Below are 14,991 nucleotides of genomic sequence, written 5' to 3' on the forward strand. Positions count from 1 at the left end.
GGTCAGGCCCCGGGGCCGATGCGGTTTGCCGTGCACTGTCTGCCGTGCACTAAACCTCCCCTCAGGTCCTCTGAGGGACCCTTAGCACACACACAAACTTCTGCAGTGTAAGGGCTCTGTTTGTGTTTGTGTGGCTCGGTTTGTGTGCGTGTGGCTGTTTGTGTTTGTGTGCGTATGTGTCGCCGGTGCATTTACACTGAAGAAACCTGATGATTACGTTATGATTACTTTTATAGATATCATTGCTTTTGAAACAAAAATATTGAGTGTTTTTATATCTATATACATTTAAAGAAAGCAAATGCAAATCTATATATTATATTCATAGCTGAGGGGATAACCAAAGAAAAAAACTATTATAATTAAGGAAGCCATGATAAAACATGGCAGCTCACCTGCTGCTCTGTTGCTGTCTCCGCAGGAGGGATAGTGAACGTGATGCCTATGCTCTTCTCACAGATCTCCCACAACAAGAACCAGGTACGGCCAACGTATCCAGGCTCCCAATTGCATAACATTGTGTCACATTTTACATCAGCTTCGTGACTTTGTAGGGGCTCTGAAGAATCCCCCCCAAGCAGAAGGAGTTCAAACACTAGTACACTAGCTTTAGCACACAGCCCGATTACAGTATGTAAACTAACCGTTTGGCATTTATTGTATCCAAATAACGAATGTTCTTCCGACGGGCAAAATTGGAGATCATGGTTAATGGACATTCTTTTTTGGTTATTGTTAATAGATTATAAAATCCCCCCTATTATCGCTCTCTCTCTCTCTCTCTCTCTCTCTCTCTCTCTATCTCTCTCTCTCTCTCTCTCTCTCTCTCGCTCTCTCTCTCTCTCGCTCTCTCTCTCTCTCTCTCTCTCGCTCTCTCTCTCGCTCTCTCTCTCTCTCGCTCTCTCTCTCTCGCTCTCTCTCTCTCTCTCTCTCTCTCTCTCTCTCTCTCTCTCTCTCTCTCTCGCTCTCTCTCGCTCTCTCTCGCTCTCTCTCTCTCTCTCTCTCTCTCTCTCTCTCTCTCCCCCCCCAGATCCTGTGGTTCAGGAGAGCTGTATTAGCGGGACTCACCACATGCACTGTGCTCAACATTCTCTGGTAAGCAAAATGTAATCGGAGAAGTAGTAGAATGTTTTGTGTTTCACTTTGTGTTTCAAAATGAGCCATTATGACATTAATTTGAATACGGCTTTGAACAGTCATTGGCTGTATTGTATTTGAAGGGCTAAGAAGGATGAATGCAAGCACCACTGTCCTTAGGACATATTTTACAGTTGCATGAAGCAGAGGTTCATGTAGATTTGGCCGACCACGTACTGGAGGAGAGTGGTTGAACAACCCATTCGGTTTATATTGGGAAAGTCGGCTGGTAAGTTATTTTTACTGACAATCTTTTGATGGATTTTGTTCCTGTCCTGATCTCAGGGTACACTCTTGAGAAAAGTCCAGCCTGAAACTCAAAAAAAACAGAATCCTTTTGTTTAAAAAAAAAACGACTCTCTAATTTTACGCCAATATAAAAACACAGATCATCCACTTAATGAGTATTAAGTGAGTATTTTAAAGGAGTTTAAAATAAGGAGTATTTTCTCCTTGCCAGGGTTAAATCAAAATTCATAGCAGAGTTCGACCTCAAACTACCACTCAGCTTCACACGCATGTGATTTTAGAGAGTGTCTTGCCGTCGAAGCACAGCAGTTTGGTAGGACTGCTGCCGTAGTGTGTGCTCAGACGCTGTGAACAGACAACAGCAGAGGACAAACTAGACCTACAGTCCACTTTGGACCTGAACAAATGGAGTGGTTGGAGGAGGAGAATGAAAGGGTAGCCAAGTGCCAGTGTGTTCAGTCAGGGTATAACGCTGCCCTAATGTCTTGTTGTGATGAGACTGCTGGGATGTTTTCTTCACCTTAACTTGAAATCCTCCCAGCGTGATCGATCATGAAGGCGGCTCCCATTCTCCACGAGCACTCTGACTTGGCTGTAATGTAGCAGGCATTTTGTGCATGTCAGTCATTTATTGCGGTGGGGTGGAGAGCTCAGTGCGTGATGAAGATGGGGTCTCATAGGATCTGAAGAAACAAATGGTGGTGGAAGAGAGCCCAGATTCACGGTATTGGAAAGTCGGACGCCTGAATCTTGTGGAACTTTGCAAAAAAAGTCAAAGGGCTCTACCCTGGAGTGATGAATGTGTTTGTATGTACAAGCATAAAGCTACTATGACCCTGTAACAATTCTGTACCTTTTTTGGGGGTGTAGCCCAGGATATTGATTTAATTGAGGTATACTGGAGCACCAGTATCAAGAGATATTGCTTAAAAAGTGGTACATGCATAATTTGAACCCAAACCATCCACAACAGCCAGCCCTCTATAGGTTATATATCATGAAATAAAAGCGAAAGAGGGAAAATGTTGCTTGAATTAAAATTCTCCCCACATCTAACGAATATCTGACCTCAACCATAATATTTAATCCAGTGCAAGCATTGGTATTAGTGGTGAGTTAGCCATTTTGTACCCATTTCCTCACATGTGTGTGTGTGTGTGTGTGCGAGCGTGCATAGTAGTAATTGTCCATGTTTTGTCTTCTGTTAGATTTCAGTAGCCGAGTCTCTGGTATCTCCACTTAAAATAAAGTACTGTGAGATTAGCATAAAGTGCCTGCGTGTCTGCAAACAGCATCAAACAAACAATACATTATACTTGTTCTGTACACGCAAACAAACACACACATAATGAAATCCTCCTATGTAATCAGCGGAGAAGTATTGAGTGACAGAAGGTCAAAGAAAGAGAGAGAGAGAGAGAGCGGTCGTCGTACGGATAATATATTGTTACAGATAGCCATCTCCCACGTCTGATTGGTTGGATAGTGCTACAAACAAGATCAGCAACACTCATCACAACTGACAAGGATCTGTTGCTTCCTCTTTCCCATTAGGGCGAGCACGGCGGGAATACGATCCGAGCGTCATAACGTAACTGCATTAAAGTCACCACAAAAAAAAAAAACACAGCTCATTTACCCCACCGCTAAAACAGGGGGTCAGTGGGTTAGAGAGCATACCATTGAGGCTCAGTCCTTACCGCAGCAACCCGGGTTCAATTCCTGCCCTTTTTCCTTTGCTGCATGTCTTCCCCTCTCTCCCATACCTTCCTGTCAAACTCACTCGATCATAAAAAAATCGTTATATTTATTTTAAAGAACACAGGGTCGACGCTGAGACATCACTACTAGCTTGTGGGTTCCCCAATTGGCCCCTGGTAGTGAGAAGGTCCCAGAGCATCTGGGGTGCACTTTGTGGGCCCAGGATGGGATTCTGTATGGATGAACAGCAGACACAGGGGGAGTCACGTACGGCCTGCTTTAGGCGAGCCAATCCACACTAATGGATCAGCGACAATCGTTCTAATCAATGCGTGCTCAGGTTGCATGCCACACCCATATCCTTCCCTACATTTAAACATGTCTTACAATTCTTCCTGAACGTACATTGCAGACTCCATACATCATGTACAAAATGTCCACATAGTCTGAGGGATCTGTTCCTAACCTAGGAATAATGTGTTATTTGATCGTGCACACTTTAGGTGGGTGTAGGTACTGTTTAATTCTATTTCAGCCTACATTTTCAAAGAAACACGCTAAGATGGGCACTAAAGTGGTCACTAGAAAATACCAATAGATGGAAACTTTCCTACCTAGCATCGGCAACAACAAACAGGAAGAGGTTCAGTGCTTGACGGGGCATGGATCTATCACCCCACCGTCTACGTAAGTCGGGGAAGAGCGTGTTGTCTCCCCCGCTGCAGCTTTAAGAAATTAAACCCTGCAAGATGGCGTTTATCACAGTTTACTACCTGCAGACAGCTTTTTCCAGCACCACCTTTAACAATGTGCTCCTTCACTCGGACTGTCATGTAACTTTTACTCTTCGAGACAGGGGCAAAAGCAGCTCAGTGATGACCTTAATGCAAGGAAAGCTGCCTATTGACACTCGGAATGAGTTGGCAGTCGCAGTACATCCATCAGGAACGTTTCACACTAGGACAGTATGATATCGTTCACCCTGTTATGTCTTTCTGTAGGAACACGGCAGGGGATGCAGTTGCGGCTGTCATTTTATGTTATAAATAATGTTTTTCTAGGCTTTCAGGTAACATCATTCCGCTGCTCAATACCAACCACTTTGCTGTGTTTGACACTAAGCGTTTTCCATCCGACACAAACAATCCGTAACACATTAGAACTGTGCCTACGCCGGCACTGGGTGCATTTTTCCCATGTAGTTCTGTTGTATTTTATGTTGTATTCCGAGTTGGACTTTAAAAGCAGCGGTTCTTTGTGATCCATCTCTAAACACGATGTAAACTTACAAACAAACTGAACAAAACAGTGAAAACACCAAACATCCCAGTTAGATTATGCAATTTTTCTGATTGCTGAATACTTGCCATAGCTTGTACAGGCAATTTGACATATTCTGGTAGCATGATGAACAGAATGACCATGATGACCCTGCATGAACAGAAATTCCTCAAAATGTTTGTATTTGATTGCCTTTTAACAAAGCAGTTGTAAACTCAGTTTTCATCCAGGTGCACGTGACCATGGGCCCATGCGAGCTAGCTCATAAACACCCACCCACAAACCTAAGTGTCCTTGGACAATGTAGCAGTGGAGGAAAGTGCTTGTACACAACCTTGTACTGAATAACCAAACACATATCAACGCATGCACCCACACTCGTCATACCACCTCCGCACAATGATGTATTTTTATTTTTGGCGTACTAAGGTCTTGTTGCCAGGATGAAGATATTATAGTTATTTGTTAAACACGTGTTACCTGTTCCCGCCTTACTGTGTGAAAGAGCTTGTGTGATTGTGTTTTAAAAGTAGCATTTCCGTTGGATTGTTTTGTTTCAAATGTTCAGCTCGGAAAGAATAGATCCAGGTCTATTTATTCAGTTAAGATGTAAGCATTGCAGCTGCTCCATTAGGGAAGAACCATCCACTATCTACCAGCAAACAATGTCCAGTAGACCTCTAACCAAATCACGTACATGGTTCAGAGATACTATCTACCTAATAGGGGGCATGGTAAACATTAAGCATACATGAGATCATCACATCCATCAAACATAATGCAGGTGCTCTAAACACATCAACAGTATGCGGATGATGATGTGGAATGAAGGAGATGAGCAGGGGTTAACGACAGCAAGCCATAGCGGTGAGTGGGTGTAGAGACCAACACGTAATCTCTGGACCACTCTAACGTCTTGATAGAATATAATTGGATGTTGAGGCCTTGAAACCAGCCTGCTGATGCATGCATCCACTGATTGATGTGACACTGATGCTAATCAACTGCAGAACATGACAAACGATAGCCAATCAGAAACATTGATTCCGACTGACATCGCTCATTAGGAATTCACTTTTAATAATCTGAGCGAACGCAGGATACAGTCACGTCGCAGGACCTACCGTTCAAACACTATTTTCTATTCCCGAGCACTCGTTTTCTATTTATCTCAGTTCATTCCCACTTCCTACTTCCACCCCCGCGGCCCAACTTGACATCCTCGTAAGCAATTTCCCCTCGACCCCATTTTTCAGACAATAATTTTGATGGATAATTATCGCAGGGGACATAATTCTGCCCGGCCCATCCAGCGGAGAGTGAGAGACTAGTGAGAATAAAATAGAAATGGCGTGTTGTGGGGTGCACTGAAGCAGAGCCACAACAAATGAATGGATAAATCTCCTCCAGAGCTGCATTCTGGACCCAGCATAGCCCCTCCGACAGGCCATAGAGCAAAGCCGAAGCCAGTGGGTAGGGGAGACCCGCTCACATTCTTCTTGTTTTCTCACCCCTTGCAGCCGTACTTCAGAGACCTCGGGTTCCTAGCAACAATGACTCACTATTCATTAGTTCTCATGAGTTTTTTTTACCTGCTTTTGTTGCAGCTTCTCTAAACTCACAAACGTGTTTACCACTCCTGGAAGCATGACTTTGAGCATACATTTGTCTTTATACTCGTGGTTCCAAAGTTTGTTGACCACACTTTTTGTACATTTTGTGTTTTTTTTGGTGCATCTGCTTCCCTTGGTTTAACCCAATCAGCATCTGCCTGTAATATCAGGCAGATTCCAGTGAAGTAGTAAGTAACCTCCCGCTACCCCATATGAATATCGGCCCCAAAGGTTTGGATCCCCTGCTTAATGCACACTGAACAGTGCTTAGTCACTGACTAGTGGTTTATTTATCATACAATATAATATCATACCCGACGCAGAACCAAAACGGGTTCTGCGTCAAGTGTTGTGTGATATGAACATGTACATTTTATGAATTTTAGGGCATTAGCAGAATATTTTATCCAAAGCGACATTCAATTGTCAGAGTACATTTGTCAGAAGAAAGAGAAACAATATATCGCTGTCGTCACCGTAATGAGATTCATAGAAACAAGTGGCAAGCACTTACAATTAGTTAACCCATTACCCGTATACAAAAAAGATAGACAAAATAAGACGCTACAGCACAATGCTAAGTGCTATTTTTAAGTGCCAGGACGTACAACACACAATAAGTACAGACATTAAGTGCCAGGACGTACAGCATACTATTATCTTTGTAATACAATGTTAAAGGCAACAATTACTGTTTCTCAGAAGTATCTGTATTTGCCATGTACAGTATGCTTATTATACGAGATTTAGTCAGAGTGTGATGTATAGAGGAAGATCAATTAATGAAGAATAGGATTGTCTTTGGCTGTCGCACACGCTCATGAGCCAGAAGACATACATCTCCGTACAGAAGGCAAGATGTTTTTTGAGGTGAAGATCTATTTGAAATGCGTGGACGATACACAAACTAGAAACTAAAGTTCTATGCTGTTGAAGGACTATTATTGTGTGTGCCAATTGCACATGTTTGGATATAAATGCCCATATTCTAACGCTGTCCTTTGTGTAGGACAATGGTTCAGGCCTTTGTATCTTATTCCCTCTGCCGTCGGGAATCGTGCACCTCATTCCCCATGCTGCGTCCTTGATTCATGATTGTACCTTGGAAATTATTGTCCTGAAAATATAAAAAAAGCAATTTATTTTTCTTCATCTCGGAGCACTGGCACGCGTGACAGTTCTATTATTATAATGTGATAGAAGATAAATAAAAAGTGGAAATTGACGGGGACGGGATGCTCCTTTTCACCTGTAATATAAAATAAATCTATTTGAATTGTTAGATCCTCATCGTTCCTTCCAGGACTTTCAGGGCCTTCATGGCTGCGGGGGGAAACTTCCAAGTCAGCTGTGAGATGAGATGAGGTTTCATAATAATGTGTTGGATTGGACCCGATCCTGATGTTGCTTCTGTGCCCATTTTCATTTTGTTGGCCTTTTTTTGGGGGGTGCGGGGGGCTGTTATTTATGACTCAGGAATGATGTGCGGCATAAACGTGCGTCATGCATTCAACTCATGGTTGTACGACATTGTAAAGAACAGCTCACGCGGCTGGTTGATTGTTGATATATCAGCGGGTGGTATACTTACTCTGGCAAAAACAGCCATATTTCAGGCTAATCAGGGCACGCGTGTCGCCGCGAGCCGTCTCGGCTTTTTACGCCTGCCGATAAAAGGTCCCAATTCAGTTGCCTGCAGTGGAAATAATTTAGGAGCGGGGGAAAAGGTGGCATAAAGTAAGCGGGGAGAAAAAAAACATAAACATCCCTCACAACAAAGATCTCACTAATGAATCACCGGAGGACGCATCGGTACTTCTGAAGCAGGCCCCGATCTGCTTGTTCTAATCAGTTGGGGTTTCAAGTGGGAATACTGGTTTTTCACTCCTCAAAACGAGATTACCATGTTGTTAGATTCCTTTATGTTTATGTTTTATGCTTGTTACATTTCCTTCTTACACCTTTGATATAAAATGAAATAAGTCAATGATTCTCTCCATAAAATGGAGGCTTGTAAAACTACAATCAAAGTTGTTTTTACAATGACGCAATTTATATAATTATATCTACAATATATTTTATTGTATTATCAATACAATGTATAATAAATTAGCATTATATAGAAATGATCATCAATTATACATATATGACTTGGTTGACATTTGTCGGTGAGCAGGGGGATCAACGTGGGAGTGATGGTGTGTGTGTGCATGCGTCTGTGCATGCATGTGTGCGTGCGTGTGTGATGTTCATCAGCATAAGCCTCGAATCACACACAAACAATGGCACTGTATCCTTGCTAGTTACAGCTAGTTGGAATAACTGTAGCTATAATAAATCATCAGACTGCCTGTGTGTGTGTGTGTGTGTGTGTGTGTGTGTGTGTGTGTGTGTGTGTGTGTGTGTGTGTGTGTGTGTGTGTGTGTGTGTGTGTGTGTGTGTGTGTGTGTGTGTGTGTGTCCCTTTGATAATGAGACCACCTCTATAGCAGACCTCATGCTCTGTGTGTGTGCTCTGTGAGGGCCAATGGAGGCTGGTAACTTTAGCAATTGGGGAGGACTGGAGGCGTCTTCTTATTTTGAGGTGTGTGCACTATGTCACAACGTGTAAGCTGGATCAACAAGACTGTGAGCCTCTCAGATGGAGGTAGACGGGTGCTCCGTATCACTCTGACACTTCACTTTGACCATTGAAAATGAGGCTCATGGGTTAGGGTAAGCCCCCTTATGAGGGACATGAACGCGGTGGGACCAGACCACGATACAATAATCCATTCACCATTTGTGTTTGGAGATTCCTAACTTTATAGCCTTCTTGATGACATACACACACATAGCTATACACACACGGCCTCACTCACACTCGTGAAGACTCTGTCGAGTGTTGGAAAAATTGCATTTTTTGCGTCACTAGTGACAAATGCAGACTACTTTGCTGATTTAAAATTAGCATGCCTATGATCAAGCCATTTAGTAATGATGCCATATAGTATTAGAACGAGATGCACTCAATTGAGGACAAAATGTGTACACCAAAGTTATCCAGAGTGCCCTGCTGGTTTGGCTGACTCAGATGTGGAGGGTGGAAGGGCCGGGTATTGCAGCGCTCAACTGAGATAATCAGAGTTCATGGAGAGTTGGTAGCCCCAGAGCGTTGTGAGCAGAAGGATGTGAGGCAGATCACAGACGGAGCTCGGCGGAGTCCCTTTTTTAAGTCTGGATTTAGTTGGGTACGGCAAAGAATGAAATGTGGTTGGCAGAACATGATTCACTGTGTCACTTTGTGGTCTGAGGTGAATCATTGTAAGCTTTCCCAGCATCTAGCCAGTCTGCCGCCGCAAAATAGACGGTAATTGACGTGAACATTTCAAAGCGTTTTTGTCTCTTCGGACACGAAAGTCTCGTGTATTCCAACATTTGTTAAAACAAGACTATAATTTGAAAACTATATCCTGTATGCGTTATTCAACCTATCGCCTTTCTGCCAGTTCGCACAACACAGCGGTAGAGAATCGAAGAGGTAATCTGGAAATGATCAGTCCAAAGCCGATGTCAATATTGTATTCTGGTTGTTGATTGGTCAGGGAGGACGTCCTCATTTGGAGCAGCCAATAACAGATTAGCATGAAAGCAAAATGAAGTGCATTCAATCTATACGAGGGAACCCGCCCTGAGTAGGACAGCAGGAGCCCGTCCTCTTCGACCCCACGCCCCCACTTCACACAAGACGGCTGTTTACGCGTTTTAATCTGAATTTCAATAATGGTTTGCTTCCGAAGAAGACCAAAAAACGGTAGTATAAATGATCTAGAGATTTGGTTATGTCTTTTTTCAACACTGTCACTTTTTTTATGTTTTGATCTCCCTCTTGCCCCTCAAAGCAGAGGGGGATCTACCTCCTCTGGCTCTGTGGACCAGCCTCCCCTGGAGTGTGTGTGGCGACCGGCTTCACACATTTGAACCCGTGCTGCCCCCGTCCACACACACCGAGTCATGAGTAACTCTCCTAAGGCTTAGTAATGGTTCCACATTGACGCAACGCAATGACCATGCAGCCGTGAACCCGTTTTGGTTCTGCGTCGGGTTTAGGTCAGGTTTTAGTTAGCCGACCAATCACAGCCCTTGCCGCTGCGACGCCTCGATGCAAGATTAGAACTTTTGGGAGACACGCGCTAGGCCCTTGCGGGGGACGCAAGGAAGGTCCGCAAGGACGTAATGGGTCTGTAAACCCCCATGCGTTGCCTCGACGTGGAGCCATAACAGCCCTAACACAACACCTCCCTTCACAAACGCACACACTTTATCACTTTTTCTAGCCCTCTGCTCTCGCTCACTACCCCCGTCTATACAGAGATCCCGCGATATTGCTGTAGCCTAGGGGAGATCCAGCACCATACATGCATGGTGTGGTTGTGTGGCGTACGTTTTTGGTGGGGACGTTAGAATAACGGCGGATGAACTGTTTTGTTGAGGTGCTTTTTCTAGCCGTGCACAATAATACGACTCTCCAAACGCCAGCAAAGCCGCTGTTACAATGCCGGATTTGCACGCGCCACATTTTTGTGCGATCAGAAATATATTGGAGGAAAAAGTGATTAGAAGCAGGTAGCGGTCCAGGGCAGACAGGTGCACGGACCTTAAACCAGGACGATTGGTTCTTCTTAGTCAAATCCCGCTGGTCTCTGACTAGTCTTTTCATTCTTCAGCGATGGTGGGTCACACACATGACACGTCATCAAAGCGTCACACCTCCGGGCACCCCCTGAGACTGTCCACTCTTTAGACACACACAACAATGAGCCCCCTTTCTGTGTTGCTAGGTTTTATACATAATGCGAGGGCGGAATCACAGTGCAATCATTCTCACCTTGAACCGGCTGTGTGAAAGGGGCTACTGACTCACCCTGACTCACAACCACACGAAGGCACAAAGTCACTAGCAGCAGAATGACTCACACCCTAATGGACAAAATACTGAGTGCTATTGCAGTATTGGGACAGGGAGAGACATTCAGGTCTTCAAGAGCTGTGTGTGTGTGTGTGTGTGTGTGTGTGTGTGTGTGTGTGTGTGTGTGTGTGTGTGTGTGTGTGTGTGTGTGTGTGTGTGTGTGTGTGTGTGTGTGTGTGTTTGTCTGTGTGTTTGTGCGTGTGCTTCTGTTGACATTTGACCCGACGCACACTTTTTCTCAATTCCATTCACCCGAGGTGTAAAAACATTCGTTTTTATGTTCCCACTTCCATTTGTTTTTCAATGCACAAAAACAGAAAGCACTCGGGCATGGTCATGGCCCATTCCGGGGCGCCCGCGTACCTTGGACTTTGGCAAAAAAAGTAAAGTGCAGATTATTTTAGTATTTTTCTCGCCCGTGTTCTTCTGACTACATCTTGTTGGATGTGCTTTCTCCTCCATCTCTCTGTGGCGTAGGTGTTGGGCCATCCTGGAGATAGTGCCCCAGACCACCTCCTCGCAGGGCTCAGTGGCGGGCGGTGCGGCACAGCGCTCCAACGCCAGCCGCGGCGGAAACGTCACCCCCTTCTCACCTCCACCTCCGGAGTATTCCTACATTTCGCTCGAGGCGTGAGTTCAGATCGGTTTGACTCTCTTTTTTGTGCTTGCCTTTGTTTGTGCGTGTGTGTGTGTGTGTGTGTGTGTGTGTGTGTGTGTGTGTGTGTGTGTGTGTGTGTGTGTGTGTGTGAGTGTGTGTGTGTGTGTGTGTGAGTGTGTGTTTTTCGTTGTTGTTGTTTCTTTTGGATCTGGTAGGGGAGCCCTAGAGGGACAAACACAGAGGGGAACGGAAGATGTAAGAACTAAGAAGAAAAACTGGTAGTCCTCCTAGGGCTTTACTTGCTTTGTCTGCTGTTTGAACTTATCAGAAAACTAAATGAGTTTCCTCCACCTCCTTTTCATTTCAGCCACACTCTCTATGTCTCCGTCTCCTCTCTCTCTCTCTATCTCTCGCTCTCTTTCTCTTTGTCTGTCTGTCTGTCTATCTGTCTGTCTGTCTGTCTGTCCATCTCTCTCTCTCTCTCTCTCTCTCTCTCTCTCTCTCTCTCTCTCTCTCTCTCTCTCTCTCTCTTCACTCTGTCTTTGTCTCTGACTCTCTCTCTCCCCCCCTCTTCTCTTCTCTCTCTCTCCCTCTCTCTCTCTCTCTCTCTCTCTCTCTCTCTCTCTCTCTCTCTCTCTCTCTTCACTCTGTCTTTGTCTCTGTCTCTCTCTCTCCCTCTCTCTGTCTCTCTCTCTCTCTCTCTCTCTCTCTCTCTCTCTCTACACTCTGTCTTTTTCTCTGTCTCTCTCTCTCTCTCCCTCCCTTCTCTTCTCTCTCTCTCCCTCTCTCTCTCTCTCCCTCATCTCTCTCCTTCTCTGTCTGTCTCTCGTGTCTGCTCTTTCTCTCTCTCTGTCTCCCTCTCCCCCCTCCCTTCCTTCCCGACTCTGCCAGTGACATCTACACTTTACTAAATATTTAGGATTTTCTTGTTTACAACAGATACATATCCAACAGTTTATCTGAGAATTACAGCTACGGCTTATTTTCACTTTTCTGGTATCTTATTTGTACTGCCTATGTCCACATGTATGCCCACTTAACTAGCGGTTAAGTCATTTTACAAAACCAATGGCTTTTGCAAGGACTATAAATAAGTGTAAAACAAATTGAAGATACCTGAAAAATATATATATGTAAACATATATGCATAAAATATGTGTTTGTGTTTATATATATATAAAAATATATGCACAGTATAACATTAATATATATCACTGATATATTTATATACATATATATATATAATCATTAATATATAGATACAGATAGTATTTTATAAGATGGTTATAATCATGAAGATAGAATAATAGGGATAAAGGGGGTTCCCTAGACTGCCTTATTTGAAATTCAAACCACTTGGTATGACCGAGTGGCTCTTCTCACAAAGCTGGCGAGAGCATAGCAACCGCAGTTGAGGTTTTTCTTAGCTAAATGTTAAGCAAGTCACCATAAGTCTGGATTCTCCTTTGGCATTAAAGTCACTCATGCATGCAGATGCATCTACAAGCTGTGCAGGCAAAGCGCACAAGTGTACAGAGAGGAGCATAGTGATATGCATGCCTGCAGTTTTTAGCATCAATAATTTAGCACTGTTTGTTCAAGGCATAAGGCCACAGGCGTAAGTTGTGTGTGTGTGTGTGTGTGTGTGTGTGTGTGTGTGTGTGTGTGTGTGTGTGTGTGTGTGTGTGTGTGTGTGTGTGTGTGTGTGTGTGTGTGTGTGTGTGTGTGTGTGTGTGTGTGTGTGTGTGTGTGTGTGGTAGACGGCTGCACCCGTCACACTCTGTCTTCTCTGCCATTCTTCAGTTTGACCATTGAAAATGAGGCTCATGGGTTAGGGTAACCCCCTTAGAAGAACATGAACGGGGTGGCACCAGACCACGATACGATACTTATTCATCCATTCACCCTGTTCCTCCCATTTGTATTCCGAGAGTCCAACTCACCATCAGAAACTGAAAGGTTTTCCTCGACAGCAATGCCCTGCCCCCAGTTTAGACTCATGTCAACCAAAATGACATGGGTTTGCTTTATTTTATCTGGGGTGGTAGGGGTGGGGTGGGGGGGGGGGGGGAATAATATATCAGCTGTCCATATGCCAGCATGCACAATGCAGAAGCAGCCCACCCCGCACCCCCCGTTCTCATCAGCACCACCCCGACCACATCCCCAAACGATGAGGAGCCCGGGATCGCGCCCACGGTCTCCTTAGAATTCACCGCAGCGAACACACTGCCCCAACCGCCCTGCTCCTCGCTAGTGATATATCCCCCCTCCCCCCCTCTTCATTCCTTTGATTTGCAGAACAAACCGTTTCTCATTTTGATGCCTGGCCTAATTTTCTTTTTTCTATGTTTTATTGCAGGTTTTTTTTTTTTTCGTCTGCTCTTTCTCAGTCGCACCGTCTCGCTCTTTTCTCCCCTGTACCCGCCAGTGCTCATTGTTCGTATCTCACTCTCTCTCTCTCCTCTTTATTTTTTTATTAAAGAGTAGGGTTTGTCGTTTCTCTCCGCACGGCCGGGGCGACAGCGTAAGCCTCCTACGCCAACTCCCTATCTCCTCTGTCTCCACGCTTCTCACCAGGCGGCAGTGGTGTCGGTGGGGTTTGGGGGTGGGGGGGGGGGGGGGGGGGGGATACTGTTAGATTTTTCTCAAAGTCCAAGAGTGCCCCCTAGTGAAACATTAAAGCGAGCCTTCAGAATAAACAGGAACCGGAGGGGGAACAAAGGGGTCTGTCCGCGCCCCGGCTCCGCTACTCAATTGGCCTCTGACGTGCGTGAGGCCGCCTTAATTCCCACGTCTCCTGGCCTTTATATTCAAAAGACGCCCTGTACTTCTACCCCATCCCCCCCTGTTCTGGTGCGAAGAGAGAATGGGAAAAAGAGGAGCGGGACAAACACGAACTTGATGATGTAACGGGGCTGTGAGCGAAGCCTCCGTGTCTCTTTTTCCTATATCCTTGACAGCTTCAGAGTATTTGCATATCAGGGTTTGATTTATTTAGTAGCTAATGGATTGAAGAGTGTTCATTGTAGAGCCTGGACCCAGGGGGTTGGCCATCCAGGGATTCGGGGCAGTTTGCGGTGGTCTGGCCTGCCTATAGTTAGTTGATCATCACTTGACACAAAAGACCCTTTTCACTGAGGCATCATCGTAGGACAAACCCAGTGTTCACTCATCAACAGTAATTACGGGTCTTCTCTTTTTATACAGTGAGGATAACACATTGCTGGTGCTCGGACACAAATACATCAAACTCCCGCCAACCTACCCAGCGGGCCTTGTAGTGGTGTGTTCCCTGCTGTGACGGCTGTGTAATAAGTGCATGGTGGTAAAAGTAATGTTTGTCCTATGATGACACCTCTGTGAAGAATTGTCCATTGAGAGAAACATATGACCTGCAGCTCACAGACAAGCCCCCATCAGAACTGCGGTAGAGGTAGGAGTAGGCCTTAGGGGAACAATTCT

General features: G+C 44.9%; 1 protein-coding gene across 1 annotated transcript in view; it reads left to right on the top strand.

The window, feature by feature from the left end:
* The window catches only part of si:ch211-51h4.2 (uncharacterized), a 74,924-nt gene that overhangs the window by 40,908 nt on the left and 19,025 nt on the right, over nucleotides 1-14,991 (top strand). Inside the window, exons 12-14 of the mRNA XM_056603268.1 lie at nucleotides 422-480; nucleotides 1,031-1,095; nucleotides 11,406-11,558. Coding sequence (XP_056459243.1) covers nucleotides 422-480; nucleotides 1,031-1,095; nucleotides 11,406-11,558 — 277 coding nt within the window. The remainder of the gene's footprint in view (nucleotides 1-421; nucleotides 481-1,030; nucleotides 1,096-11,405; nucleotides 11,559-14,991) is intronic.

This window comes from Gadus chalcogrammus, chromosome 12 (genome assembly GCF_026213295.1).
Source record: "Gadus chalcogrammus isolate NIFS_2021 chromosome 12, NIFS_Gcha_1.0, whole genome shotgun sequence".
NCBI classification, from domain to species: Eukaryota; Metazoa; Chordata; class Actinopteri; order Gadiformes; family Gadidae; genus Gadus; species Gadus chalcogrammus.